At 31.9% G+C, this 27793-nt stretch overlaps 2 protein-coding genes across 2 annotated transcripts; one reads left to right on the top strand and one right to left on the bottom strand.

The window, feature by feature from the left end:
• Positions 1 to 26: 26 nt before the first annotated feature.
• LOC132740795 (pre-mRNA-splicing factor ATP-dependent RNA helicase DHX16-like) lies at positions 27 to 22209 on the bottom strand. Its single transcript, XM_060728783.1, has 20 exons — positions 22122 to 22209; positions 19079 to 19326; positions 16639 to 16785; positions 16384 to 16454; positions 15170 to 15359; positions 14709 to 14881; positions 11630 to 11793; positions 11042 to 11226; positions 9791 to 9982; positions 8639 to 8749; positions 7804 to 7919; positions 6838 to 6979; positions 5921 to 5989; positions 5152 to 5283; positions 4620 to 4880; positions 3673 to 4022; positions 2630 to 2848; positions 1880 to 1985; positions 1450 to 1626; positions 27 to 459 (listed from the first exon to the last, which is right to left on the bottom strand). The coding sequence occupies exons 2-20, from the start codon at positions 19274 to 19276 to the stop codon at positions 322 to 324; spliced, it is 3141 nt and encodes a 1046-aa protein (XP_060584766.1). The 5' UTR covers positions 19277 to 19326; positions 22122 to 22209; the 3' UTR covers positions 27 to 321.
• A 1682-nt stretch (positions 22210 to 23891) lies between these two features.
• Positions 23892 to 27779, top strand: LOC132740793 (zinc transporter Slc39a7-like). The gene is made up of 3 exons (XM_060728782.1): positions 23892 to 24810; positions 25508 to 25719; positions 26431 to 27779. Exons 1-3 carry the CDS (start codon positions 23952 to 23954, stop codon positions 26680 to 26682), a joined length of 1323 nt encoding a protein of 440 aa, XP_060584765.1. The 5' UTR covers positions 23892 to 23951; the 3' UTR covers positions 26683 to 27779.
• The last annotated feature ends 14 nt before the right edge of the window (positions 27780 to 27793 follow it).

Here is a 27793-nt window from a genome sequence, read left to right as displayed (position 1 = left end):
ATGACTGAGACAAAGTAAAAGAAATATTTATATATCTTTTTAAAGATTTATTCATCATTTAAATAATTTTACCAGAAAACATTTTTTTTGCTATTCCATGATGAAAATAAATAAAAGAAATCTTGACATGGTTTTAATTTGATGCAAATATTAAAATTTGAGTATAAATTTCACAGGGACATTTCTGCAAAAAACAACAACAACAACACTATTTTCTTCCTAGTCACTTCTTTCAAAGAGTTTTTTGTTAATATTATCCATGGACGTCTTAACATCATTCTATGACTCGTAAATAAACAAGCCTCCATGTAAATCACTATGTTAGTAAGTTCTAGTAACTTCTTCACGTGATTTTCCCGTATTTTTTGGCATTTTCTTTCCAGATCCATCTTCCAATTCTTTAGCTTTGTAGTAATGTGGGGCCACTTCCAGCAACCAACTGTTATCTATTTCTATCACCTGAATTATAACAAGAAAGTCATATTATATTATTATTGAACAAGAGCTCTTATTTTTGAAGCATTATTCACCAAAGAATTTGTGCTGTATGAAAATAAACTAACAAAATAATTAATGTACTTTTATAAGAAAATCAGATTTTATTTCAAAAGAAGTTTAAGTCTAACAGCAAATATACCCAACTTGTCTTGAGTAAGAACAATTAACATACATGTATCATAGTACCTAACAAAACTATACTGTTAACTAAATCCCTGACAACAAGGAGCAGCTCTAAATTTTAGAGACTATCATGATTTATCACATGCTTTTCGGAAGATTATAGAAATATATCAGTGATTTATAAACTGGTAATTTCTCTGTTTGAAACAGTGAAATTATCAATTTGATAATTTCACTGTTTTGAATTTAAGCCCTTTACGTTGTCTCAGTGAAATATCAGCGTGCACAGTACTGGGTACCAACTTAATGACATGACGTCGTAAATGACGTCACATTGTATTAGAATTTGGCGCGCTTTTCATTAAGTACTAGGATAAAATGTCTTTTTAAACGTTTTTTAGCATGTAATAAAAAGAAAATTTGTTTAGTTTAGTGTAAGATCAAAATATATTTCACCTATTGAACACCAAAAGTTCATATTTCACTTGTTGCTGTGCCACTCGTGAAATATACCTTTTGGTGCTCACTCGGTGAAATATATTCCGATCTTACACTGAACTTAACAAATATCCTCTATATAATGGTTATGTGATTCCTAATTATGTGATTCCTTATTATGTGATTCCTTATGTGATTCCTTATTATGTGGGTTTAAACTTAACTGTTGATGATTTATATAACATGCAAAGTTGCTAACTATCTAGGAAGGTATATACCACCTTGTGCCTATGTGTCTTAACCAAGTAAAGATATTTCATAATTCAAAATATATAACAAAAGTTAGAAAAGTGTGAACATATATATACAAGTATATTTCTCAGTATTTACCTGTCTCATAAACTCTTTTGTTGTAAAAACCAATTCATGATAAATGAGCCATTTTGGTCTGTCCTCAAACAGGGAGCTATTTGGATGAACCATCACAGTTTGGTTATGTTTCACAGTTCGATAATTACCTCCCTTGTCAAGTTTTGAAGTGTGGTAAAAGAAACCAGCAGTTATGGCCTGAAAATATATAATTGTAAAAAAATTTAAATTGATAGGAGAAAGAAACAAATAACCATTCAATGTAAGTTTCAATAGCATATTTAAAAACTTAAATGGCAAATATTTAAATTGTCTTTTAAGGACACATTCATTTTATCTTATTCTTTAAACACGACACGTCATCTGGCATTGAAAAGAATTTTAGGCAATTACATTAATTCCTGTATCAACAATATCTAACGACATAAACAGGTCATTTCTTGTAACTTACCTTTCTGATATTAACTGTGTCTAACGGATTTGATGAGACCTCAATTTCAACTCTCTCAATCAAACCTTCCAGCTGGTCACGTACATCTCTAGCACGCTTCATAGACCTGTCCAATAAATAAATAAACAAAAAGATTATCAAAAATGGCTGTTTTTCAATTTTTCTGCCCTCCATCTTTCACTCATAATTTAAAAAATGTAAGTAGAAAAGTTGACATTTAATTATAGAGAAACATGCTTGTCCTGGTACAGAATCATAGAATATTCATATAGTTATCTCCCAACAAAAAAGGGCAAAAATACAGTCAATAAATAATTAATTCTTTTTAATCCATTGAAATAGACAAACATAAACATAAAATGTTTATTATTTAAGTTTAAATTGCATTGTTTATTGATTTACAATCTTATTATTAATTCCAGACTATTGTAATATATACTTCTTGTGTTGGAAATGATAAGCCTGTGCCATTAGTAATAGAGCCATGCCAGCATCATTTCATACAGTCTAAACAGGCTCTATTGTTGGTAGCTCAATTTTTGTATTTTGGTATTGAAGACTCTTGTTTGTTTTAAATGGACTGTTTCAAAAGTGGGCAAATTAATTGTACAAATTCAGCTAGTGAAGGGTTCAGTGATTTATTTGATACATGTATATATCAAACACATTACTCACAATATTTTAAAATCAATGTAAAAGGTATGTCACCCAATTTTTATAACCTAGATATCATCTAGTTATGTCACTTACCGATATTGTATGAAATTTTCAAAGCACCATTGAGTAGAATGTCCAGTTTCCTCCCACTGATTGTAAACATTCATTAAGGTAATGTGGTCACCTCCGGGCAGGAAGAAGTTTTGACGGGCAGTGTCGGCATGTACAACTTTATCCTTTGGTCTGTAGAAGACGGAGTTGTTCACTGACAACATTGCAGTGATTGTAAGTATCTCCTTTGAGCATTTGTACCTTTAAGATACAGAGAAATTATTCTTACTATAATAGGAAGCTTAAAATAAAGTTAAAACAATTAAAGTTAAACAAAAATACAAACCAATATATCTTTTGAAAACTGTACAAATATTCTTGACATGCTACCTAAAAAAATCATCATAGGTTTCAATCTTAAATGTTTGAGCTCTTTCAAATCTATCTAAGCATGTAACAAAATCTTATTATAATGTTTACTCAAAAATAGTTTAATGAGGTCTAAATGTCTACAAACATAAAATTTGAATTTCTTATACTGATCAAGTGAGGCACTGATAACATAAATATATGTAAAAGAATTAGATAATTAAGAAATAAACTTAAAAATAAAGTGAAAATCATATTAGTATGCATTATTCTTAGCCTGATTCTCAATACTTTTCAATGTTGGGTTATTTGTAACAATTAGAGTAATTATTATGGAAAAACAAATTTGCAAATGACCTGACACTTCACACAGGAGTTATTGGTCTAGACCTACATCAAATGAAACATTAATAAAAAAACAAAAAAAATATTTCCAGTCCAGTTATGTCAAAAATGTCAATGGAGTCCCTTTAAGAAGAACAACTGATGTTACAGGAGCTACCTGGGTATCTCCCTCATATGAAAATATCCAGTTCCTGGTGGGATTCAAAACCTACACCAGGGAGGGACAAGTAGTTCAGTCAGCTTATTTAACCACTTGGCTACAGAGCCTCTTAATTATTGTAAATATTAGCTTAAAGCATTGCAATAAAATGAACTAAAATAGTAAAAATTTAAACAATAAAAACTACATGTATTAATATAACAACACTCACTTTTCTGAGGCAAGGATCATTTTTGATAGCATCGGATCAACTGGAAATTCTGCCATTCTTCTTCCAAGTTTAGTTAACTCCCCTTTATGATTTAGTGCCCCTAGGGCATATAACTGTTCTAGAGCTAACACAAGTGTTTCATGTGGAGGTGGGTCCATAAAATCAAAATGTATGAGATCATTTATTCCTAAACTTTTAAGTAACAAGACAACATTTCCAAGATTAGTTCTCTGAATTTCTGGTATTGTATTGTCTTCAAGTTCATTTTTATACGCCCATGCTGTGTAAAGACGAAAACATTTTCCAGCTGAGACACGTCCTGCACGTCCAGCTCTCTGATTTGCTGATGCCTGAAAAACAAATAATAACATCACATGACTTCTTTTACTTTAACACAGGCAGTAAAATGAAATGAGAAACAATAAAAGAACTGAAGAATAATGAACAATGAAAAGTAAAGGTTTCAAAAATATATATTCAATTTAATGTTCAACTTTTTAAAACATTTGCTTAACCTTGACTTTAGTTAATAAAAGGTCTTGAAAATAACCTTGTCAAAAAAAATAGTTTAGAGTGTATTTGCCTACAGTATACCTAATATTTAAGAAATGCCATATTCTATATTAAGAAATGACTTGGATTGACCAAAACATCTTGTTCTAATTCTCTTTATATGATATGTTAGAAGCAAAACTGGGTATGATTTCAAGTGATAAAATTTCTTAATTCTACAAAAAATAATTTGATATGGTTATAATAATAACAAAATAAAGATATGATACATGTCTACAAACAGGGTAAGTCTGACTATCAAAATTTAATGTCTATATTTCAACTTCAAACAATTCTACACAAATTTGATAAAGTAATAATAATTGAAATCTAGTTCTTATTAAAATCATTCTGTCTGAAATTTAAAAATAAAAGTAAATAATAAAATATGTTACCTTAGAAACGGGTGTGACAACCAGTGATTCCATGCCTGTTCTAGCATTATAACTATTCTGTTTACAGAATCCCGGATCTAACACATATTTTATACCATCTATAGTTAATGATGTTTCAGCAATGTTTGTAGCTAGCACAACTTTACGAGCACCTGGAGGGGTAGGATCAAATATTTTAGCTTGTAGGTCTGATGGTAGGTTTGCATAGATTGGTGCTATTATTAACTCCTTGATCTTTGATCCCAGCTTTCGAGTTCTTTCCTACAAAAAACAGATAGAAACAATCGTTATATTTCTTCAGAAGGAAAACCATAAACTAGGGTTAAGATCTTTGCCACTCAACTCAGGCAGGGATCTTAGGTTTGAGCACTATTGGGGTAACAACCATTTTTCCTCATATAACACCAGTAATGGTGAGTTCCAAGAAGCAGACTCGACAGTGGTTCAAGTTAACAACAACCTTTCTTTACAATCAAGATCAAATTAATTAAGTTTTAAATATCTTGTATATTTATGAATGATGTTTACTTACAGTTAACATTTCACTTGCTGTTTCTATTTCTTCTTGTCCAGTAAGGAACACTAGAATATCACCTTCATCTTGTGTACAATGTATCTGTAATACTGACACCACTGCTGCATCTATATAGTCAGCTTCTGGTGCCTGTAAGTATATAATAAACAGGTTCAACTGTAATCAGAAACTTGAGCCTTTTGCAAACCACAAATAACCCTATGGTCGCCAGTCAATGACACAAAAAATACAGCAATGTATAAAAAATGTGGCCTTTTTCATGTCTAAAAGTCACTGTGATCTTCACCTTAAGACTTATTGTATATACATTCTCTAGTTAAGCAATTAATCAAGATTTTTTTTCTTTTCTTTCTTTTGTTGAGTAAGGTTTTACATTGCAACAACACAGTTGATAGAGGTCATATGGCTCCTTTCCAGCTTTATTGGTGGAGGTAGACCTCAGGTTCCCCTCTTTGCATTATTCAGGCACAATCAGCACCTTAGTAGAACCATCAATGTTTCGTAAGCAAGCTGGTCAAGGTGGTTTACAGAATAACTGACATACATATTAACCTATGTACTGACTAACCCTCTATGGGTCATGAATATTTTAAATTATAGTAAACTTAATGTAGACACATATGGTAGTAACCTAAATCTATAATCACAGACTACCCTAATTATAATGCATGAACTACCTATTTCAATTATACAAACTTGCTTGTAATAGTAAAGAGAATTTTGTCCTCAGAAAATAATGTAAAACAGAAGTTTAATTTATAATTACCTTGGTGTAATAAATATCAACAGGAAATCTTCTACCTGGTATTCTAAATACTGGAGCATCATCAAAGAACTGAAATCAAATAAAAACACCATTAATATAACCACATAATGTAAATACATTGACCTATAATATATATTAGATAAAGTATAATTTTTACATCAATTCAATCAAACTGACCTTAATATGTGAAGCATGACATATGATATTAATGTCACAAAGTAAACACCTGGCCCCGTGTTCACTAAGGATCAGGATGTAATGATTCTGATGTTATTTTCATTGTTCTATAAAACTTAAATTGATCATATTTTGCTAGATTTAAATGGTACATATTCAAAATGTAAAAACATGCTGACTTGTACAAAAGCAACCCTATTTTGAGATAAAATCGATGAATAACAAAACAAATACAAAAATTATCAGATCAAAATATGCATCAATTTTAGGAGCACGATCAACATTTGCAAAAATAACAATAAATTTACATTAAAATTTCTTAAACATGCTTTTTTCAAGTCTAGTTTTATCTATTAGGATAAACAATGGAAATTTTAACCTGATCCTTAAATCTTTGTGAACATAGGGCCTGTATTTAAAACTTCTTCACATTACCAGACTAATAAACTGAAAATTTATCATATTTTTGTGTGGGAAAATTGCCCAACTTGAATGAGACAGCTAAGGTAATAGTAGCTCATTTAATCTCAAGGAATATGCCTTTCCTAGTGAATTAAACTAATATTGTAATCAAGTAGACAGCTGTTTGTGACAGAATTAAGATCAATGTTTACAACATCTGGCTAGGATGTCACAATAGGACCAGATGTCTTGTATCATTTAGAATGCAACATAATAGAATGTTAATAAAATATATGTGACAAAATATATGTGACTTTTATAAGTATAAATAATGTTACCTGTGAAAATTTTTCAGCATCTAGTGTGGCACTAGAGATAAGGAGTTTAAGATCTGGTCTAAATCTTGCAATATCTTTCACCAGTCCAAACAGAACATCTGTATGTAGAGTTCTCTCATGAGCCTCGTCTATTATCAGCACACTGTTAACAACAATATAGTAAAGTTAGATAAATAACTCTTAGACCACTGACATGTGTTAGGAAAGAAACATAATAATACATAAAACATAATAATAAATAACTGGTGCATGAGCCCCTAGTTAAAAGGCAAGCTATTTGGTTGCTTGAGGGGAGCGGTGGCCTAGTGGTTAAGGTGTCAACCCAGAGATCATTGGTTTGAGCCCTAATCGGGTCACGACCATGTTTCTTCATATGAGTAATGACAAGTTGAAAGAACTTGTTTCGCAACCAAGCTTAAATAAATATTTTGAATGTTTTAAACCAAACGATTTGTTTGGCACAAACACGCCTAATCCGGGCTACCTCCTTCATTATTGTCACAGGCTACAGTACGTTCTATGTCTCATTGGCCTCTGTACCTACTTATCAGCTCAACAGTCATCTCTTTGGTTCAATGTGGAAATTACAGAGAGGTAAATTATCATCACTTTGTGCTTCAAAATTAAACCTTTAACAGCATGACTTGTAAAATTCTGGGGAAAGCTACTTTTGTGCTTAATGACCAGATAGACCCCCATTAAACTTACGTAAGTATGTATGTCTGTATGTACATATATACATTTGCATGCTCGCACGCACACACCCATGCACACAGAGTATTGCTGATAAATTATGCTATGTTAAACTAGTGAATTAATTAATGTATAATTTTACCTATATCCCTTGAGATCTGGTTCACTAAGGAACTCTCTCAGCAACATAAATGTATTGTATAATTTTACCTGTATCCCTTGAGATCTGGTTCACTAAGAAACTCTCTCAGCAACATTATTGTATAATTTTACCTATATCCCTTGAGATCTGGTTCACTAAGGAACTCTCTCAGCAACATACCATCTGTCATATATTTTACCACAGTTCTCTCTGATGTACAATCCTCAAATCTTATACTGTATCCAACCTACAAACATTATCATTGATATTTAGATATTCAAACAAATGAATAAATTTTATATTTAGAAAAAAGTAATAAACTTGTTATACATTTTCATCGTAAAATTAGTGCATGGGTACATAAATGTAAATGTGTCAAAATAGAACAAGGAGCCGATTAAACCATGACAAAAAGGATTATTTAATAAATTTAATTAGTGAAACATAAAATATGTTGAGGACAGATCTAAATGTAGGATGTAGGATATTATAATTACACATTGTCGAAAATTCCACTCATGAAGGTGATGAAATGTTCTATATAGGATCACATTTGAAAGATCATAACCATATATAGAGGATATTAAATGAGTGTAAGTTCAATACTGAATTTATTGCACAAGTTGAATAAAATTATATTATGCGAGCCTCAACGAGTTCAATAAATTCAGTAATGAACTTACATGAATTTAATATTCTATTTATCACATACCTAAATTAAAGACCGTTTAAAGTGAAATAAGAGTCATTTTTCAATGACGCGCCTATAGACTAGTATAACGCTAACATTTAGCGCGTCTTTACACTATGTTTGTATAACGCTAATGATGTCACATCAAAATATATGCATGGCCGTGACAGAGTCGCAAAATCGGCACGGGTGTGTGATAAAAATGGGTTTCTGTTTTGATTTCTAAATGAAACACAGCTTATTGTACTTTTAGAATTTTAACAGTTAAGTCAGACCTCATTTCCTAGTTTGAATCCCATTTCCTCTGCCACTCTAGCTGCTACAGACATTGCTGCCACTCTCCTAGGTTGTGTACATCCCACCTTCATACCATCCTTACAATAACCCTGTAACACATAAACAACATATTACATACAGATTGATAATGTTTCTGTAATATAATTGCTTATATTTCAGTTATTCAGTTATTTGGAATATACTTTCACCAGTGTTGTATAAAATGACTGATTTGCCAATTTAGATAATACATGCACATAGAATTATTCAGTTTGAAGTATTTTGAAATTAAATAAATAAAGTATTACATCCTTCAAAAAGCAATCCTCCTTTATAGCTGAAGAACCTTCATATATATACAGTTGCTGTTTCCAAAGCACCACCTTCAAGTTGTTATCTTGTAAGTAAAAATTTAAATGCTATGACGGATAGACGGAAAGACGCCAGGGGAATAACATAATATAAGCAAATTTTTTTGGGCATATAATTAATGTACTCAATATAAGTGATCATCCTATGAAGTTTGACAGTTGTTTAACTGATAACAATATTAAGGTCATTTGATATTGACCTTTGACCTTGTGACCCCAATAAAGATATGAATATTTTATTCAATATAGGCAATCATCCTATGAAGTTTGAACACTGTAAGCCAAATGGAACTTGTGTTATGCTCCAAAAATCACAATTTTCAGTGTTAAGGTCATTGTGACCCTGAACTTTGTCTTATGACCCTAAAATCAATAGGGGTCATGTATTGGACATGGCTGTTCATCCTATAAAATTTTACAGCTGTAGATTGATTAATACATAAGTTATTCAAAGAACAGCGTTTTCAGTTTTAAGGTAATAGTGACCTTGACCTTTGACCTTGTGACCCAAATTGGACATCAGGGGGTACAGCATAATATGCCCGAAATTCTTTCGGGCATATAAAAAGAGAGTTGCTAGTTCCTAGCCAAAGGAAAGTCAATTGCTTACAGTTTTAAATAGATATTGAGGTATTTAGGTAGTAACTTATGGCTTTGTATAGATAATGAGGTACAGTATTTGGGTAGTAACTTACAGCTTTATATAGATATTGAGGTATTTAGGTAGTAACTCATGGCTTTGTATAGATAATGAGGTACAGTATTTGGGTAGTAACTTACAGCTTTATAAAGATATTGAGGTATTTGTGTAGTTTTCCCTGACCCGGTCTCTCCTTCAATAATTAACACCTGGAACTGTTCAACTGCCTCTAATAAACTTTGTTTGAACGGATATATTGGTAAACTTCTCTGTGTTTCTTTTATTGATAATTTCTTCTTTTGTGATTCTGACAGCTTTTGTTCTTTTTCTCCCTTAAAAACAATACAATATTAGTATATTCATTCTATATTCATAAACTCACAACAAAATTTGAGTTAACCTTTTACCCCATGAGCATCTTGCGAAAAATGGCCGATTCCATTGAAAAGCCTCCTGTAACAAGTTTAACTGCTATGAAACTATGAAAAATGCTTCAATACTGATGAAACTTGGCACAAATGTTGACTAGACCATAGCCTCTGTAACAGCATGCTCAATCGTAAATTTCCTGTTACCATGGCAACGGGGGAACTTGGCGATGAAGGGACCCTTCAAACCCCCCAAACAGAAGGGGGCACATTCCCCTTCTAGCAACCCCCTGATGTATCTTTTGGTTGGGGGGCCGCACCGAAAAAGTGGTCAGTTTTTTTTTACAACATTTCTCAAAATAAATAGGGCATTTTTTCACTGTTTGAGGCCTCAAAATGGGCCGGGGGGACAAAAAGCCGTCAAAACATGTCTATATCAGGGAAAAGGTTAATTGTAATGACTGATAAATGTAAAATGTCCTTCCAGAGGGAAAAGCTTTTATTTACACTAGATAATATTTAGAACACTTAATGACTATAACTTTAAACAAATCCAAATTCACAGTTATCAAAATTCTCATACTGCCAATTGTAATGAAGAGCCTCTTATTGACCATTTCATTTCTTAGTTTTTGTTACAGGAATATCATTCATGTTTTAAACATATTTTTGTCTGTGTTTTCATCTACACTTATAGCATATGTAGAAACAAAATCTCTGTATCATTTATTGCAAGCATATACAATTTTACCTGTATGTGTATGGGTAATTGTGATAACAAGCACTGACAACTGATCAAATATAACAATTAATAATAATGAACAAAAATCAAAGAAAAATCATCTTAATTACTTAATTATTGAATAAAGTTCCAGTTTACAACATAAAATGCATGCAAATATTGGTAGTATTTTTTAATATCACTATCAAATTATGAACACAGTACTTAACTTTATCACCACAAAAAGGTAAAATAATGTAAAATTAAAATTTAAATTTGAATTAAAATTTAAATTATCCCACCTTTTCTGTTATAGTACCAGGCATTTGTAATGCTTGTACAAACTCTATTTCTTCATCCATTATGACATCATACTCTTTTACTTTATTTTTCTCTTTAGCTTTCTGTTTGGAATCTTTAGCACCAAATGACATCAATGCTGCACCCACATGTTCCTCCTCCCATTTCATCTGTTCAGAATTAGGCCCTGTAACAGTTTATAGATATGTCTGTGTTACAATTTCTGAGAAAAAATCTACAGTCAGTCAAATGGATAACTGGATAATAAAATAAGTTTCTTTCTCTTGTTTTTTGTAATATTTAGATCTGGTTCAGCATTTTTGAGACTAAACTTGATGTTTTACCCTACAAAGATATCAAAAAATTAAATTCATGGATTGTTATCATGAAGCTCTACAAATACAACACAAGCTCTGCAAGCCATTTTATTTAAACAATCTTAAAAGAAAATTATCCAGGCAGACTAAATACCAAGTTTGATGTCAATCATGGGGGGAAGCTAAAAAACACAAAAAATGAAAATCATAAAATTCCTGGAAACTAGACCTACACATGTTATACAGTTATGTTATAATATTGAGAGTAGTTACCTTTTGGACCATCTTCCTCGAAGTATTTATCTGAAGGTTTATCATCTTCTTTAGGTATAAAATATCTGTTAACTTTCTCCATATCTCCAGCTGATTTATGTTCCTTGGCTAACCGTAACACCTTCTTCTTATACTCTAACTCTCTCTTCTCTTTCTCACTCAGTCTGATAGTAAAATATATATGTTGTTATTAAAACAACTTACTTATAGACAGTTTGTTAGTTTATATAGAATTTATTTTAATTTGACTGTATAGAATACAATAAACTTAAAATCAGCTCCTAAAACTAACTGATACTTAGCAAAGAGTGAAGTTTCTTGCTCAAGGCACACGGCAAGCAATCCTTAGATTACTAGTCCAACACTTAACTCACTCTGCAATGCCGTTACTACGGCCTTTAGTTTAGTTACAAAGTAATGGTACATGAAAAACTTCATAATTAAAGATACATCATTCTGCAAAAGTGCGTGGCAGACTTAAAAATGTATCTACCCATGACGGTGAACAAATATTTCAAGTTAGAAGTGAATTTTTTTCACATAATTTGAGAAAAAGAAAAATAATATTCTATTCTCAGTTAAAAAGGGAAACAATTAAGCAAAAATGACTTTCAGGATAATCTGCCATTTAGAAATGCATTACAATTTTGGTAGTCATGAAGTATTCTAAGTTAATTGTGACACAACTTTGATAGACATTACTATGCAAAAAACTAATTTTAGGAAGGACCTTCACAAAAAGGTAAGCCCACAGCCATCATGACAACAGCCCCCTTTTTAAAAAAAACTAGAACTGCCACTATCATGGCGTGAATACCCCCGCATACCACTTTGTCAGAATCAACAGTGGCCATTTAGAGCTCAAGGACAACCTCCCCGCCAAATCTGAGGTTACTAAGCCAGTGCATTGCTAAGTTATGTATTCTACATGCTTCAAATGTGAAAATGTCAAAATCAATAAATTGCGGACAGGACATTCTTTAGCAATTGAGAAGAAAAGCTTCTTTTTTTTTTGTCAAGGTCCCTGTGACCTTGACATTTGACCCAGTGACCTCAAAATCAATAGGGGTCACCTTATAGTCATGATCAACATCCATGCCAAATATGAAGACTGTGGGTCAAAGGAATCTTAAGTTAATGGGTGGACAAACTTTTTGAAGTCAAAGTCCCTATGACCTTGACCTTTGATCCAGTGACCTCAAAATCAAAAGGGGTCATCTACTAATCATGATCAACATCCATGCCAAATATGAAGACTGTGGGTCAAAGGAATCTAAAGTTATTGGGCAGATAAACTTTTTGAAGTCAAAGTCCCTGTGACCTTGACCTTTGACCTGGTGACCTCAAAATCAATAGGGGTCATCTACTAATCATGACTTACCTCCATTCCAAATATGAAGACTGTGGGTCAGAGGAATCTTAAGTTATTGGGCGGACAAGCTTTTTGAAGTCAAGGCCCCTGTGACCTTGACCTTTGACCTCAAAAACAATAGGGGTCATCTACTAATCATGACTAACCTCCATGCCAAATATGAAGACTGTGGGTCAAAGGAATCTTAAGTTATAGGGCGGACAAGCTTTTTGAAGTCAAGGCCCCTGTAATCTTGACCTTTGACCTGGTGACCTCAAAGTCAACAGGGGTCATCTACTAATCATGACTAACCTCAATGCCAAATATGAAGACTATGGGTCAAAGGAATCTTAAGTTATTGGGCGGACAAGCTTTTTGAAGTCAAGGCCCCTGTGACCTTGACCTTTGACCTGGTGACCTCAAAATCAATAGGGGTCATCTACTTATCATGACTAGCCTCCATGCCAAATATGAAGACTGTGGGTCAAAGGAATCTTAAGTTATTGGGCAGACAACCTTTTTGAAGTCAATGCCCCTGTGACCTTGACCTTTGACCTGGTGACCTCAAAATCAATAGGGGTCATCTACTAATCATGACTAACCTCCATGCCAAATATGAAGAATGTAGGTCAAAGGAATCTTAAGTTATTGGGCGGACAAGCTTTTTGAAGTCAAGGCCCCTGTGATCTTGACCTTTGATCTAGTGACCTCAAAATCAATAGGGGTCATCTACTAATAATGATTAATCTCCATGCTAAATATGAAGACTGTGGGTCAAAGGAATCTTAAGTTATTGGGCGGACAAGCTTTTTGAAGTCAAGGCCCCTGTGACCTTGACCTTTGACCTGGTGACCTCAAAATCAATAGGGGTCATCTACTAATCATGACTAACCTCCATGCCAAATATGACGACTGTAGGTCAAAGGAATCTTAAGTTATTTGGTGGACAAGCTTTTTGAAGTCAAGGCCCCTGTGACCTTGACCTTTGACCTGGTGACCTCAAAATCAATAGGGGTCATCTACTAATCATGACTAACCTCCATGCCAAATATGACGACTGTAGGTCAAAGGAATCTTAAGTTATTTGGTGGACAAGCTTTTTGAAGTCAAGGCCCCTGTGACCTTGACCTTTGACCTGATGACCTCAAAATCAATAGGGGTCATCTACTAATCATGACTAACCTCCATGCCAAATATGAAGACTGTAGGTCAAAGGAATCTTAAGTTATTGGGCGGACAAGCTTTTTGAAGTCAAGGCCCCTGTGACCTTGACCTTTGACCTAGTGACCTCAAAATCAATAGGGGTCATCTACTAATCATGACTAACCTCCATGCCAAATATGAAGACTAAGGGTCAAAGGAATCTTAAGTTATTGGGCGGACAAGAAAAAACCGACGGACGGCCGGACGGACAGCCGGACGGACAGCCGGACGGACGGACAAGCTGATTCCAGTATACCCCCCTTACAACTTTGTTGTGCGGGGGTATAAAAAGGAAGCTAAAAAGGGGACATAATTTAGTAAGTTTATCACAAGTCATGTTAAAAGAACAAGATATATTATCTAAATCTTAAAAATAATTTTAGTTTAATTTTTTGGGCAAATACATACCATGACTTTAGTGCAATAACTGATTAACTACTACTAAATTTGGAAGGACTTATTCTGTTATTGCACTAAGGCAAGGATACAGTAAAATAATAAAATAAATGTCATTGTATGTCTTACTTTTGATCACCAAACAGATATTCCTCATCTAGAACATCTGCCTCTAATTCCTCTAGTTTGTCTACATGACGTTTCTTTAAGTAATCTCGTCGAGATTTCTTTCGTATTTCTGGAATGATCTTCTTTCTGTCTTCAGTTTCTAGATGTAACCTTTTCGTTGCTTCTTCATAAGCCTAGAAGAAGATTGGTTTTATTTACTAAATATAAAAAATTACAACTGTAAAAACAAATGTAGTTAAAATAAGGAGGTTTAAATGAAAGCAAATCATCCACTGATAAAGATTAATATAATAATACAATCAGTTGAAAGTGTTGAGCAACTGCTAAAAATGTAAAACCAAAACTAATGTCATAAAATTCATGACTAAATATACACGTAACTAATAATGTACATGAACTTTGAATTGTCAAAACCCACCCCCATTCCCTTTAAAAAAAAGAAAAGGGAGGTCTCATCTTACCTTTTTCTCAGATTTCGACATGACATTACGCTGTTTATCTTTATCTTTCTCCTTCAGTCTATCAGCAAATGCATCTCTCTCCTCTAAATCCTTCTGTCTATCATCTTCTATCTTCTCGTACTCATCTTCCGAACTTTCTACAGCAGCCGGTTCCTCTCTACGACCTCGTTTACGTTGTATCACTGTCTCCCTGTATACCAAATATAATTATCTCTCATGAAATTTATTTAAAAACATTAATAGTATATGTATAAAATATGCTCTTTTTGAAACATTAAAGAAACATATGTGTATGATATGATAAGCAATTTTCTGCAAACAAAATAAAATAAGGAATTATTGAAGTGTACATAACTGTTATCAATTTATTAACTTAGTCTTTCTATAAAATGCTTTTGCTATGTAATAGCTCTATGACTTGGAAGATACAGTTGAGGATTTTGGAATCTCAAACATCTCCAGTTTTAATAATTCTAATTTCTAGAAAACTTCAGATCCTTCATGAGTGGAAGCTTTGCAGTTAGCTCAAAGTGATATTATGCCCATCCATGTGAAAATGAAGAGTGCACTGGATAAATTCAAAATAACTTTACATTATGCCATAATTATGTTCAATATTATATTTTAATGTGGAAAAAAAAAATCAATAATTCACATCACCCACAGAAATTTCTAAAAATATCGTTCAGAATATATCAGTAGCATTCAATTTTTAAAAAGAATGGGACAGTCTTCTTATAATTTAGGTGGTTTTTACATTTTACTCTAAACATTTCTTAACATCAATTACTGGTTAATCACCATTATAAAAGTTTATCATTTGAAAAATATTACTTATTCAATTGAATTTGACAGTGAAAAAATGAGCATAATGTCACATTAAGGTAGCTCAGTGGTTAGTCAGGTAGCACTTTCTGACCAAAATAATGCACACAGAATCTCCTTAGGAAATTCACTTCATCAGTAAAGCTGGTAAGTTTTCATATGATCTTACCAATGTCAATGTGATTTATATCAAAACTAACATTTAAACTGTATCTCTTATCAAGACAACACGCTTCATAGGATACATGCATCAAGCATGTTAGCCATTCATCTCCAGTTGAGTTTTAAATGTTTTTAATCTTTCAGAACTAATACAGCATCAGATGATGTCTTGAATAATGTTATATCATATATTATAATGTTATAGTATATACAAGTAAAACATTTACCCATCACTTTCAGAACTGCTTTCTTCTTTCCTTTTCCTGAGGTGACGACCCTTCTTGTCTGATTTTGATCTCTGGAAAATATGTATCTTTTCATTTTGTATTCTTTTAAACAATTGAAATACAATAAAAGTACCATATAAATTTTTCATTTAATAATACAATGTATATGGTTAAATCAAATAAAGGTAACTTTCACTTCTTTTAATATCAATAGATTATACTAAATAATTTCAATAGATACAACTCAATTGTTACCTTTGAAGGCTTAATAAACTTTTCCGGACCGTCATCATCTTCATCATCATCGGATAGGAGCTGATAACTTTGATTTTTCTGTTGTTGTTCTAGCACAGTTCTAGCATGTGCTTTACTTGAACTCTCCTTCACTGCTGCATGTGGTATCTGTATAACACAACATTTACTTTATATAAGGATTATAAACAAGAGGGCCTTGATGGCCCTGAAATCGCTCACCTGTATATAGACCCCTGGGCCAATGCCAATTTTAAACCAGGGACTTTTATTTGAACAAACTTGGTTGACAGCCATTAGAAGATGTTTCATGATAAATATCTAAGCTTTTTTTCTAAGAAGATTTTTTTAAGTTTTTACTCTATACAAAATAATGAAAATCAATGACCACCTCGGGCGGGGCCAATTTTGACCCAAGGGCTTTTATTTGAATAAACTTGGTAGACATTCACTAGAAAACGTTTCATGCTTAATATCTAAGCTCTAGCTATTTTGGGTTTTTAAAAGAAGATTTTTTAAGTTTTTACTATATACAAATAATGAAAATCAATGACGCCTCGGGTGGGGCCTTTTTGACCCCAGGGCATTTATTTGAACAAAATTGGTAGACATTGACTAGGTGATGTTTCATGCCAAATATTTTAGCTCTAGCTCTTGCGGTTTTCTAAAAGAAAATATTTTAAGTTTTTACTATATACAAATATGGAAAATCAATGACCCCCCCAGGGCGAGGCCAATTTTGACCCCAGGGCATTGATTTGAACAAACTTGGTAGACACTAACTAGGTGATGTTTCATGCCAAATATTTAAGCTCCAGCTCTTGCGGTTTTCTAAAAGAAAATATTTTAAGTTTTTACTCTATACAAATAAGGAAAATCAATGACCCCCTGGGGCCGGGCCAATTTTAACCCCAGGGCATTTATTTGAACAAACTTGGTAGACACCCACTAGAAGATGTTTCATGCTTAATATTTAAGCTCTAGCTATTTGGGGTTTTTAAAAGAAGATTTTTAAAGTTTTTACTATATACAAATAAGGAAAATCAATGAAACCCTCGGGGTAGGGCCAATTTGACCCCAGTGCATTTATTTGAACAAACTTGGTAGACATTGACTAGTTGATGTTTCATGCCAAATATTTAAGCTCTAACTCTTAAGGTTTTCTAAAAGAAAATATTTTAAGTTTTTACTATATACATATAAGGAAAATCAATGACCCCCTGGGGCCGGGCCAATTTTAACCCCAGGGCATTTATTTGAACATTTGAAGACACCCACTAGAAGATGTTTCATGCTTAATATTTAAGCTATAGCTATTTGGGGTTTTTAAAAGAAGATTTTTAAGTTTTTACTATATACAAATAAGGAAAATCAATGAAACCCTCAGGGTAGGGCCAATTTTGACCCCAGGGCATTTATTTGAACAAACTTGGTAGACACTGACTAGTTGATGTTTCATGCCAAATATTTTAGCTCTAGCTCTTAAGGTTTTCTAAAAGAAAATATTTTAAGTTTTTACTATATGCAAATAAGGAAAATCAATGACCCCCCATGGCAGGGCCAATTTTAACCCCAGGGCATTTATTTGAACAAACTTGGTAGACACTGACTAGTTGATGTTTCATGCCAAATATTTTAGCTCTAGCTCTTAAGGTTTTCTAAAAGAAAATATTTTAAGTTTTTACTATATACATATAAGGAAAATCAATGACCCCCTGGGGTCGGGCCAATTTTAACCCCAGGGCATTTATTTGAATAAAATTTGATTAATTAATTAATTACTAAATTAGCACCTTTAGAAGTGTGTACAAATGTAACTTGTAGTTCTTATTAGTTTTTATAAAATAGGAAATAAAATTATATGATGAAAATAACAGTGTTTATTTTAATGTTATGTTATTGTATAGTGCATACATTGTAGATATAGTATTAAAAATTGACTCTGAATAAAATTTAGTAAATCTGATCATTTTGCTTTTATCTGTTTTTCATACTGTATTACATTGATTCAAATTATTGATACATATTCGGTTAATTTTATTTGAACAAGATTATCATTTTTTAAATACAATTTCTTAATTATAAATTTCAAAAAACAAATATTCTCTCAATGGGTATCATGCAAATTTATATGATATTGAGTTATCTCAATATAATCCAATATAGGTGTAACAACTAAGGTATGTCAAACAAGTTTACTGATATTAATCCATACAGTATATAATATCATTTATAAAAAAAAAGTAGCCGAAACGTCCAGGAGGTGTAAATACCAAAGGTGAAACGTCCAGGAGGTGTGAAGACTAAAGGTGAAACGTCTTGGAGATGTAAAGTCCTGAGATTCCTGTCCTAAAATATGGTCCACCCCGTCCAAACATACGGTCCGCCCTGTCCTTCATTTTTCTCAACTTATGGACTAAACAAAATCGAAAATGGAACAAACCTTATGCCACAATTCACTTGAAAAAACAGCTACATTTTCATCGACATCGATAGTTCCCGTATCTTTTAGTTTCTGAATATATTCTTCTGAGGACTTCGACTTCTGCGCAAGTCCGATCAAATACTGAGCAATATACTTGTCTGATATTCCAAGAATATCGTGTAATTTATCATTCACCCAGGTTTCGATCGCAGACATGGCTACAGTCAATTATAAACAGCAAAAATCTAGTTTAGACTTTTGTAAGGGGTAAAGTCAAAAATAATGAGGCAAAACTTTGAAAATAGGGTCAAAATTGAAATTTCATATTTCTACTTATTTTTCACCTAAAACCATGTGATATTGATTGATGTTTAATGCCGAGTAATTGGATTTTATCTAACACAACACAAATTGTATAAATCAACATTTTATTTCAACTTATTAACAAAAATTAACAAAACCAATGCTTTATAAAATTGTGTCACTATACTTCCAAATGTTAATTAAATCATGTGTGTTGTTATATTTTAGTAACAGTAGTGATGTACGGATAAAAAATATACCATTTTTTTACCAGTAGTTTTAGAACAGAAAAAAAAAATGCTATTGTTTTGTTACACAAGTCTGATTTTCTTTAATGTAAGAACATCAAGTTTTTCTAAAGTTGGAGAAAATTGGGCAGAGAAATAAAAAAGTAGTTGTTAGTATGTATTAATAATTACTTTTGATGTAAAATAAAGTTTCCAAATATTTCAACCTCTCAAAAAAAAATAATAAGCAGTCAAATTTAACTTGTATTTTATAAAAAAAGCGTTACACTCCTGACATGACTAGCATAACTTGTTTAAATGATAATAGTTCTTTACAGAAACATTGGAGGTACAAATAACATAAGAAACACATGTACAGAACACCACTGATGTTTGAAAACATACTGATAGGTTATTACATTTGAGAATTATTCTTAGAGCAAAGATATGAAGTTACACTTAAAACCGAAAACAAGTTTCTAACATGTAAACAATTAGCAAATAAATGGAAATAAAGGTTATAAATATTAATTAAGCTTCTGTTCCTAACCAATAGGAAAATATCAAAATGACCATGAAGAATCTATTTCACAAAAAAATGCACAATTTCACTTTAACATTTGAGTGTTACACTCCTGACACATTCAGGCAAGAGACTTAAAATATTGATTTAAAATATTTTTTAATGAAATACTTAAGACAAGTATAAGTTTTCTATGTTAATTGTTCCTTTTTGTTTATCTTGCATTGAATTACTTTGCTTCTCAACTGAGTGTGACTTTGTTGAGTCATCCCAAGGGCATGTAACTGATCACTGCCGGCCCAAAAGAAACAATTGCAGTCATCAGGAGAAGTACCTGGAATCTTCCAACCTTTTCTGCGAATTTTATTTTCAAACTCGCTTAGAGTTTCATTTTTATGCTCTGTTGAGTAGTTATATATATAAGACTGTCTGTAAGCACACCTCTCAGGTTAGTCTCTCTCTCTCACAATTGTTAGTATTACTAGCTACTACTTTATTAAGGTTAGGTATTAAGCAAAAGCAGAGCAAAAATGCAGTGTTTTGGCAGAATTCAAATGGTTAGTATTTTAAAAGACTAAGGACTACAATAACTGAAAATTGAATATGCAGGAACTGCATTCAAACAATGTGATAACAAAAATGATTGCAGAATTAACAGTAATTATCATAGATGAAAAAAAAATTACTGTATGTCTTTATTGTTATTGACTTGGTTACTGTTTAGAAATAATATCAAATCTCATCATACTAATTGGCATATATATTTGTTTACATAAGTTTTATAGTGTTTTTTTGATATCTACTTCAATTGTTTATTAGTCTGCTGAAAATAAAACAAAGTTAACTGCAATTGCCGAAAAAGAAAAAAATGTCAGGAGTGTAAAACTTTTCACTATTCTCACATACTGTATTTTACTTATATTGCATACTTAATCTTCAATAATTGTATATAAATGCTTTGTTCTGCAAAGAGTATATACATGATTTTAATTTCTCAGTAATTTCTTTAGTGTATTATCATTAAATTTCAATGATTATACTTGTCAATAGAAGACATTTAGGAAATTTTGATGTTATTTAAGTAAATATACTAAAAACAGAACTTAAGCATTGTGGTTCTTAAAAAAACAACAAAAAAAAAAAATACTTAATTACTTTTCCTTATGAATAGTGGCAAGAATCATATTTAGATACGAAATTTATATGGTATATTCATGAAATCTTTACAAGGTTAAAAGATGGCAAAAATAGTGTTACACTCCTGACATCACTGATGATCATGTACAGAAAGTGCATGATTTAGTTAACTTGAACTTATGTCAAGGCTGACATCACTTGGACTCATGTTTTTGAAAAAGAAAGAATATATTAATATAACACCTTATATGCAATAAGGAAATCAGTAAAAGTACAAGATGTTACACTCCTGACACTGAGCACTGTCATTATTTTGAATCGAAACCGAGTCAATAACATTTATAGCATAGAAAAAAGAGAATTTATATTCTTAACTATATACAATGGTCAAAATGTTAGAAGCAAGGAAAAGCTCTTAATAACAAGATATAAGCAGAAACTTTACTGTTAGTACAAACCATGCTTTTTTTAAAGTACATTTTATTTTACAACAACTGACTTTAGTGACTGGATAACCAAGTGGGATACCTACATTTTACAAAAAAAAATAGGAAAAAGCAATTGCGAGAGAATAAGATATATAACATAAGTGACAAAAATTGTCATTTAAGAAACTGTTTTTCTGTATCAGGAATAGAGAATCATCATTTGTGTAAAATGTCACACTAAAAGTGTTACACTCCTGACATTTTAGGGTAATTTTTTTCTTGTATCTTTTTCACTTGTAGCGTGATGTCCCTGAAACTTGGCATATTTTACAACACTGATAGATGCTATATTTAGCACTTATAACAATATACACAACTATTAAAATATTAATCTTGGTAGCCTTTAAATGTTTGGCCTCATTATTTTTGACTTTACCCTAAGGTAAACACTTCATGGAGGCCGCCATTTTCCTTCGTATGGTATACGTTCACAACCAATATTGATGACGTCACTCAACAGTAGGCATAAAAGTACTAAAAATGTCAAATATTAGTCAAATATTGGTCAGAAATTAACTGATTAAATATGAGTGTTTTGTCCGTCCCGTCCTACGAACATATTCCTTTGTGACATAATTAAATTGAAATGATTTTTACCATAGGGTCTCGGCGCAATTGTGGGATATTGTAAAAAATAATTCTAGATAAAAATATAAACTGTATATCTATATAATATAATATATCATCTGAGGACTTCGACTTCTGCGCCAATATATACAGTATATATTTTATATATACAGTAATTATTACAGCCATTTATTAATTCTGAACATATAAACATTAATCTAACTTTGACATATGCCCAGATATATCATCACACTAGCTGTTGGTTCTTTTTCATTTTCGGCTGACGTGTGAAAGCATGTTAGCCATGATATCACCACGACTGTAATTAAAGCCGTGATTTAACTTTTTTATTTTTAAAATCCCCTCAATTAATTTGTACCATACCGAGCATAGATTATAATCTCTATATATTTCACTTGTAATATTTTTGTTTTACACTTAAAATCAACATATATTTACTGAGTACGAGCTATTTATCATACCCTGGCTGGATTTAAAGCTCACTGAGCAAACTAGCTCAAATGACTTGGAACATAACTCATTCAATGATATAGTTATTCATAACATCTTAGAAAGCATTTCTTATAACACCCATAACATTTACGGTAAGTTCTTTCTGATTATTTCTCATAACATATTAAAAATCATTTTCTAGATGACACATTCAAGGAGCACATCTCATAAAATTATTAATAAACGTTACTGAATACTGTTTATTAAATGAATTTCAATACATACAAAACTCACTCACTAATTACAACTAATTATACTGTTAACATAAACGCTGAAAACTAAATACACCTTTTATATTTTTACTATTTGTTTCTGAAGATGTTTTTGATTTGAGTTTATTGGTTGGAAAAGATGTGTCATTAAAATTGAATCTATTTAACGAGCATGCATTTATCAAAGATAAAAACATGTTAAAGGATAATAATTCTTCAAACTGAAAATTGGATAAAAATACAAAGAGTGGTTGTGGCAACAATAATGAAAATAATCAACGGTTTCAAATAATAATAATAATAATAATAATAATAATAATAATAATAATAATAATAATAATCATCATCCCTAGTGGTACTCATTAGTGTCTTTAACATTGATCTGAACATATAATTCCTTGAATACCACTCACAATGTTTAGCATATGCATACAATAACATGTACATAGTACAATAGATAGCAATACAATACTCACTGATCACGTCTAGATCTTATGATAGTCTAAACATCACGTGCTGAATACTAGTCAATCACTACATACTAGAACAATTATAATGATACTCATCGGATGTTTAGAGAAAAATGTGGACACATTATTAATTTTCTAACTTTTGGCCAAACAGATATAAATAAATTTACACCATTCTATTAATTGCATGTTGAATTTTCGATAAAAATAATTTTTGCATTTCAAAATTTTATCAGATTTGACCTGAGTTATTCAATCAAAATAAAAGCAACTTAAATACTTCAAGCCATCACAGATATAATTATTATATTTCAGCAAAATAAATTTTCCGTCCCGTTAAAATAATTTCGCAATATTTAGTTGAGAGTGAAAGTCACGGCAAATAGATTGCGTGACACCGTCGGCTTCATCTGCGTAACCAGACGCTCTAGAAAAGCGCTTCGCGAGAAAGATGTACACGTCTACGAAAATGTTTTCCACTAAACATTTTACACTGACAGTTTTTACATTAACAACTCTATTTATTTCATTGAATTTTATTTCAATTGCTGAATGTCACGGGCACGGACATGATCACGATCATGGACATTCTCACGATGAACCTGCATCTTTCAAATATTCACAGCAAGCAAACGAACCTCCTGCAGATCATGGACATGCTCACTCTCATGGGGGACATGGGCATACACACGGAGATCATGGTCACGCTCACGGGGATCATGGTCACGCTCATTCCCATGGAGGAGAACAACATGCACATTCACATGGTGGTAAACGGGAAGCCCCAGGACATGGGCATTCCCATGGAGAGCAACCTAAAGGAAAAGCTGTGAAAAATACTGGAATAAAGTTGTGGATTGAGGCTATCACAGCAACAGCAGTCATAAGCATTTCACCAATTTTCATTTTGTTGTTTATTCCTTTAGATAATACAGACAAACATCAACCATTATTGAAAGTTCTACTAAGTTTTGCATCAGGAGGGCTGTTGGGAGATGCCTTTCTCCATCTTATTCCCCATGCAGTGTCTCCACATTCACATGGTGGAGATGATCATGGACACACACATTCCCATGACGAAGGTGGACACTCTCATGATATGTCTGTAGGTCTTTGGGTTTTGGCTGGTATTATTGCATTCCTAATGGTAGAAAAATTTGTAAGGATTGTAAAAGGAGATCATGCCCACTCACATGCACCACCAAAGAAAGAAAAGGAGGCAAAAGATAACAAGGAAAACACAAAAGATGAGAAGGAAACGACCAAAGAAACTACAAATAAAAAGACAGACGAGGTAGTTCAGACTAAAGGTAAGTTCTGTTGACTGTTTTATTTCACTATAATAAAGTCTGTATGTAAAACTGTTTTAGAAATGCAATAATGATTATTGAAATACTTGCAAAATACTGGAATCGGTGTTGTGTAAAACACTAGAACGAGTTAGATGCAGTATAGTACATACATACGTCTTTAAATCAATGGTGACAAAGATAACTGTTTACTAAGAATAAATCATTCTTGTAACAAAAAGCAATTTCATAAAAGACTTGTTTAAATACTAAATCCACATATATATATCAATTTTAGAGAGTAATATTGCTATACTGTATATTTTATTAATTAAAGTTGTTTTCTCAACATTTGGCTGTTGAAATAAATATGCACTTTCTCTACCTCAACAACGTTAACTTTCTTTGCCTGTCCAGAGCGCCACTGAGTGTTGGGCTCAAATCAGCTTGAACCACTGATAATAAACCGGCACTATTACAAATATATCATATGCCTGACTGTTAATTTTATTTAATTTAAATGTCATAAGTGATATTGTTTATGTTAAATCCAACGGGCAAATGTTTTAGATTTAACCATCCTTTCTCTTTAATATCTTTAAATATTAAGCAAGTCAACATTATGGATTAGATTTTTTTTTCCCTTAAATACACTTCTTTTGAATTTTGACTTAATGATTACTTTGCCATATTTTCATGTTTTTTTATCTTATTTAAGAAACACCAGTTGAAGATATAAAAGTAGCTGGGTACCTGAATCTTGCCGCAGATTTTGCTCACAACTTTACAGATGGTCTGGCTATTGGAGCATCTTTCATGATGGGTCAGAGCTTAGGAATTATAACAACTATCACAATTTTCCTCCATGAGATTCCCCATGAAATTGGTGACTTTGCTATCTTGGTTCAGTCTGGCTGTACTAAGAAAAAGGTAAGGAATATTTCTATATGCCTAATAAGACATGGAAGGTAGACATTGTGCATGGCCTGTAGAGGACGTTGTCCTTGGCGAGTAGATAACTTATAGGTCAAAGGTCAAGGTCTCGATGATGCCTTGTATGAATAACTTAAAAAAAAAATAGCCAAGTTTTGTTTAACTTGGTAGGGAGTCTAGGGTCATTGCCCATGTCATTGAAAAGCTTTACTGATTTTGAGGTCATAAGGTCAAGGTCTTAGTGACACTTAATGTTAAATCGTTGAGTGATCAATAACAAGTTTTCTCAGTCATTGGTTTGCTATGTTAGTTTCTTTAAATATTGAATATGCCTGACAATACTTACTGTGGAAGTTTTCATGGATATAGACAACATTTTTGTAGCTTTGTATTTCACTGCAAGTGATTGTTTTGATAAAAATTGCTAAACACTGGTTTGTGTTTGTAACAAGGCATTTGTGATGTAAAAGTATTAAAATGCAGATATTTATATTATCAAGTAGTGAAAAAATTTAAATGTGACTTATTGTTTAAAATACTTAGCATTAAAAATTGAAGTAATTTTATAAGAGAAATAATTGACTGGCAGGCTACAAGAAACATATTTTATCCATGTGAAATAATGATAAATCTGTCAGTCATGTAAAAATAGAATGCTTGCCCACTGTAGCTTGTGTGTATTTACATAAAAAAATTGTCTTTTTGTAGGCTATGATGTTACAGTTTAGTACAGCTATAGGTGCTATGCTGGGTACAATCTCAAGTCTGTTTGCGGAGGGTGTTGGCGAGGCAGCGACTACATGGATATTACCATTTACTGCCGGAGGCTTCATCTACATTGCCACAGTTTCTGTCATTCCTGAACTTCTAGAAGACACTAAACTTGGACAGTCCATCAAAGAAATTTTGGCTTTGTTAGTTGGCGTATATATGATGGTTTTAATAGGACAATTTGAATAATCAATACTTGCAATGATTATTGGGTATATTATATTTAACTCATAAAATAACAGCACTATATTGTTTTAGCTTTAAAATGGTGAACACTTGAATTAACTGCTAGTAGAAATCAAAATGATCATAGTTACTGTATTTCAGATCTATCACAGTCATTTTTCATTAAAATTAATTTTTTTTAACAAATTGTCTAGCAAGAATGTTTGAATTTGATCATTTTGTAATGTGAGAGCTGGTCTCGAAGGTTTTCTTTTTTTTATATATAAAAACGCTTAAAATGTAATATATAAGAACATATGAAACAAAGATATACGAATTATGTTTACATTGTTGTTATTGTACTTTATCATTTTGTGTATAAACCGCTTATTCATATCATTCACAACAGAAATCTAAACTCAGATATCATAAAACTGTTGCAGTATATATACATGTATATTGATTCTACCTAGTTCTTTATGATTTTTATCTTTGTTTTATTTACAAGAGTTAGTCAGAACTTGGGAGAATCACAGGAAATGTTAGATTAATGTAACATATTATTATACTAGATCAGTTACTTTACAACAGCAGAAAACTATAACATTTTGTTTATCTGTTAGAGTAGCACAAACTGTGGTATTATGATTGTTTGGTGATAAACCATAGTTTTCATCTTAAGTACTTGTTTTCTTATCAATATTGACATGTATATGTTTTTAAAATGAAGAAATGTACATTGGAGGGTGAGAAAAGCCGACAATATTAAGATATATTTACATATATTGTATATCTATTATAAAAGTGATCCTCAGATTGGTGTTGAAGTCAAAGTGCTTATTTCATAGCTGCTGTATATAATTGAATTGATTAATTAATGAAATTCAGTAGCACTAGTTGTTAGAATCTGATCTCCCATGATATATTTAATATGACGACTTTGTAACAGTAAACTCCCATTGCTTTATAAAGTTTAATTTTTGAAAAACAGAGGTAAATTAAATCTTAAAAGAAATGAAATGCATACACTTTTGTTTGGGATATAAAAACTTTTGAGGTCAGTTTATAGTTGTTTGGACTTGATAAAAGTTGTATTGCCCTTGATTAGAATTTATCTTGGGGGTCAAAATAAAAA

This window comes from Ruditapes philippinarum, unplaced genomic scaffold, assembly GCF_026571515.1.
Source record: "Ruditapes philippinarum isolate M1 unplaced genomic scaffold, ASM2657151v2 ctg215_1_1_1_1, whole genome shotgun sequence".
In the NCBI taxonomy this organism is placed as follows: Eukaryota; Metazoa; Mollusca; class Bivalvia; order Venerida; family Veneridae; genus Ruditapes; species Ruditapes philippinarum.
This window is presented reverse-complemented; position numbering and strand designations above follow the sequence as displayed.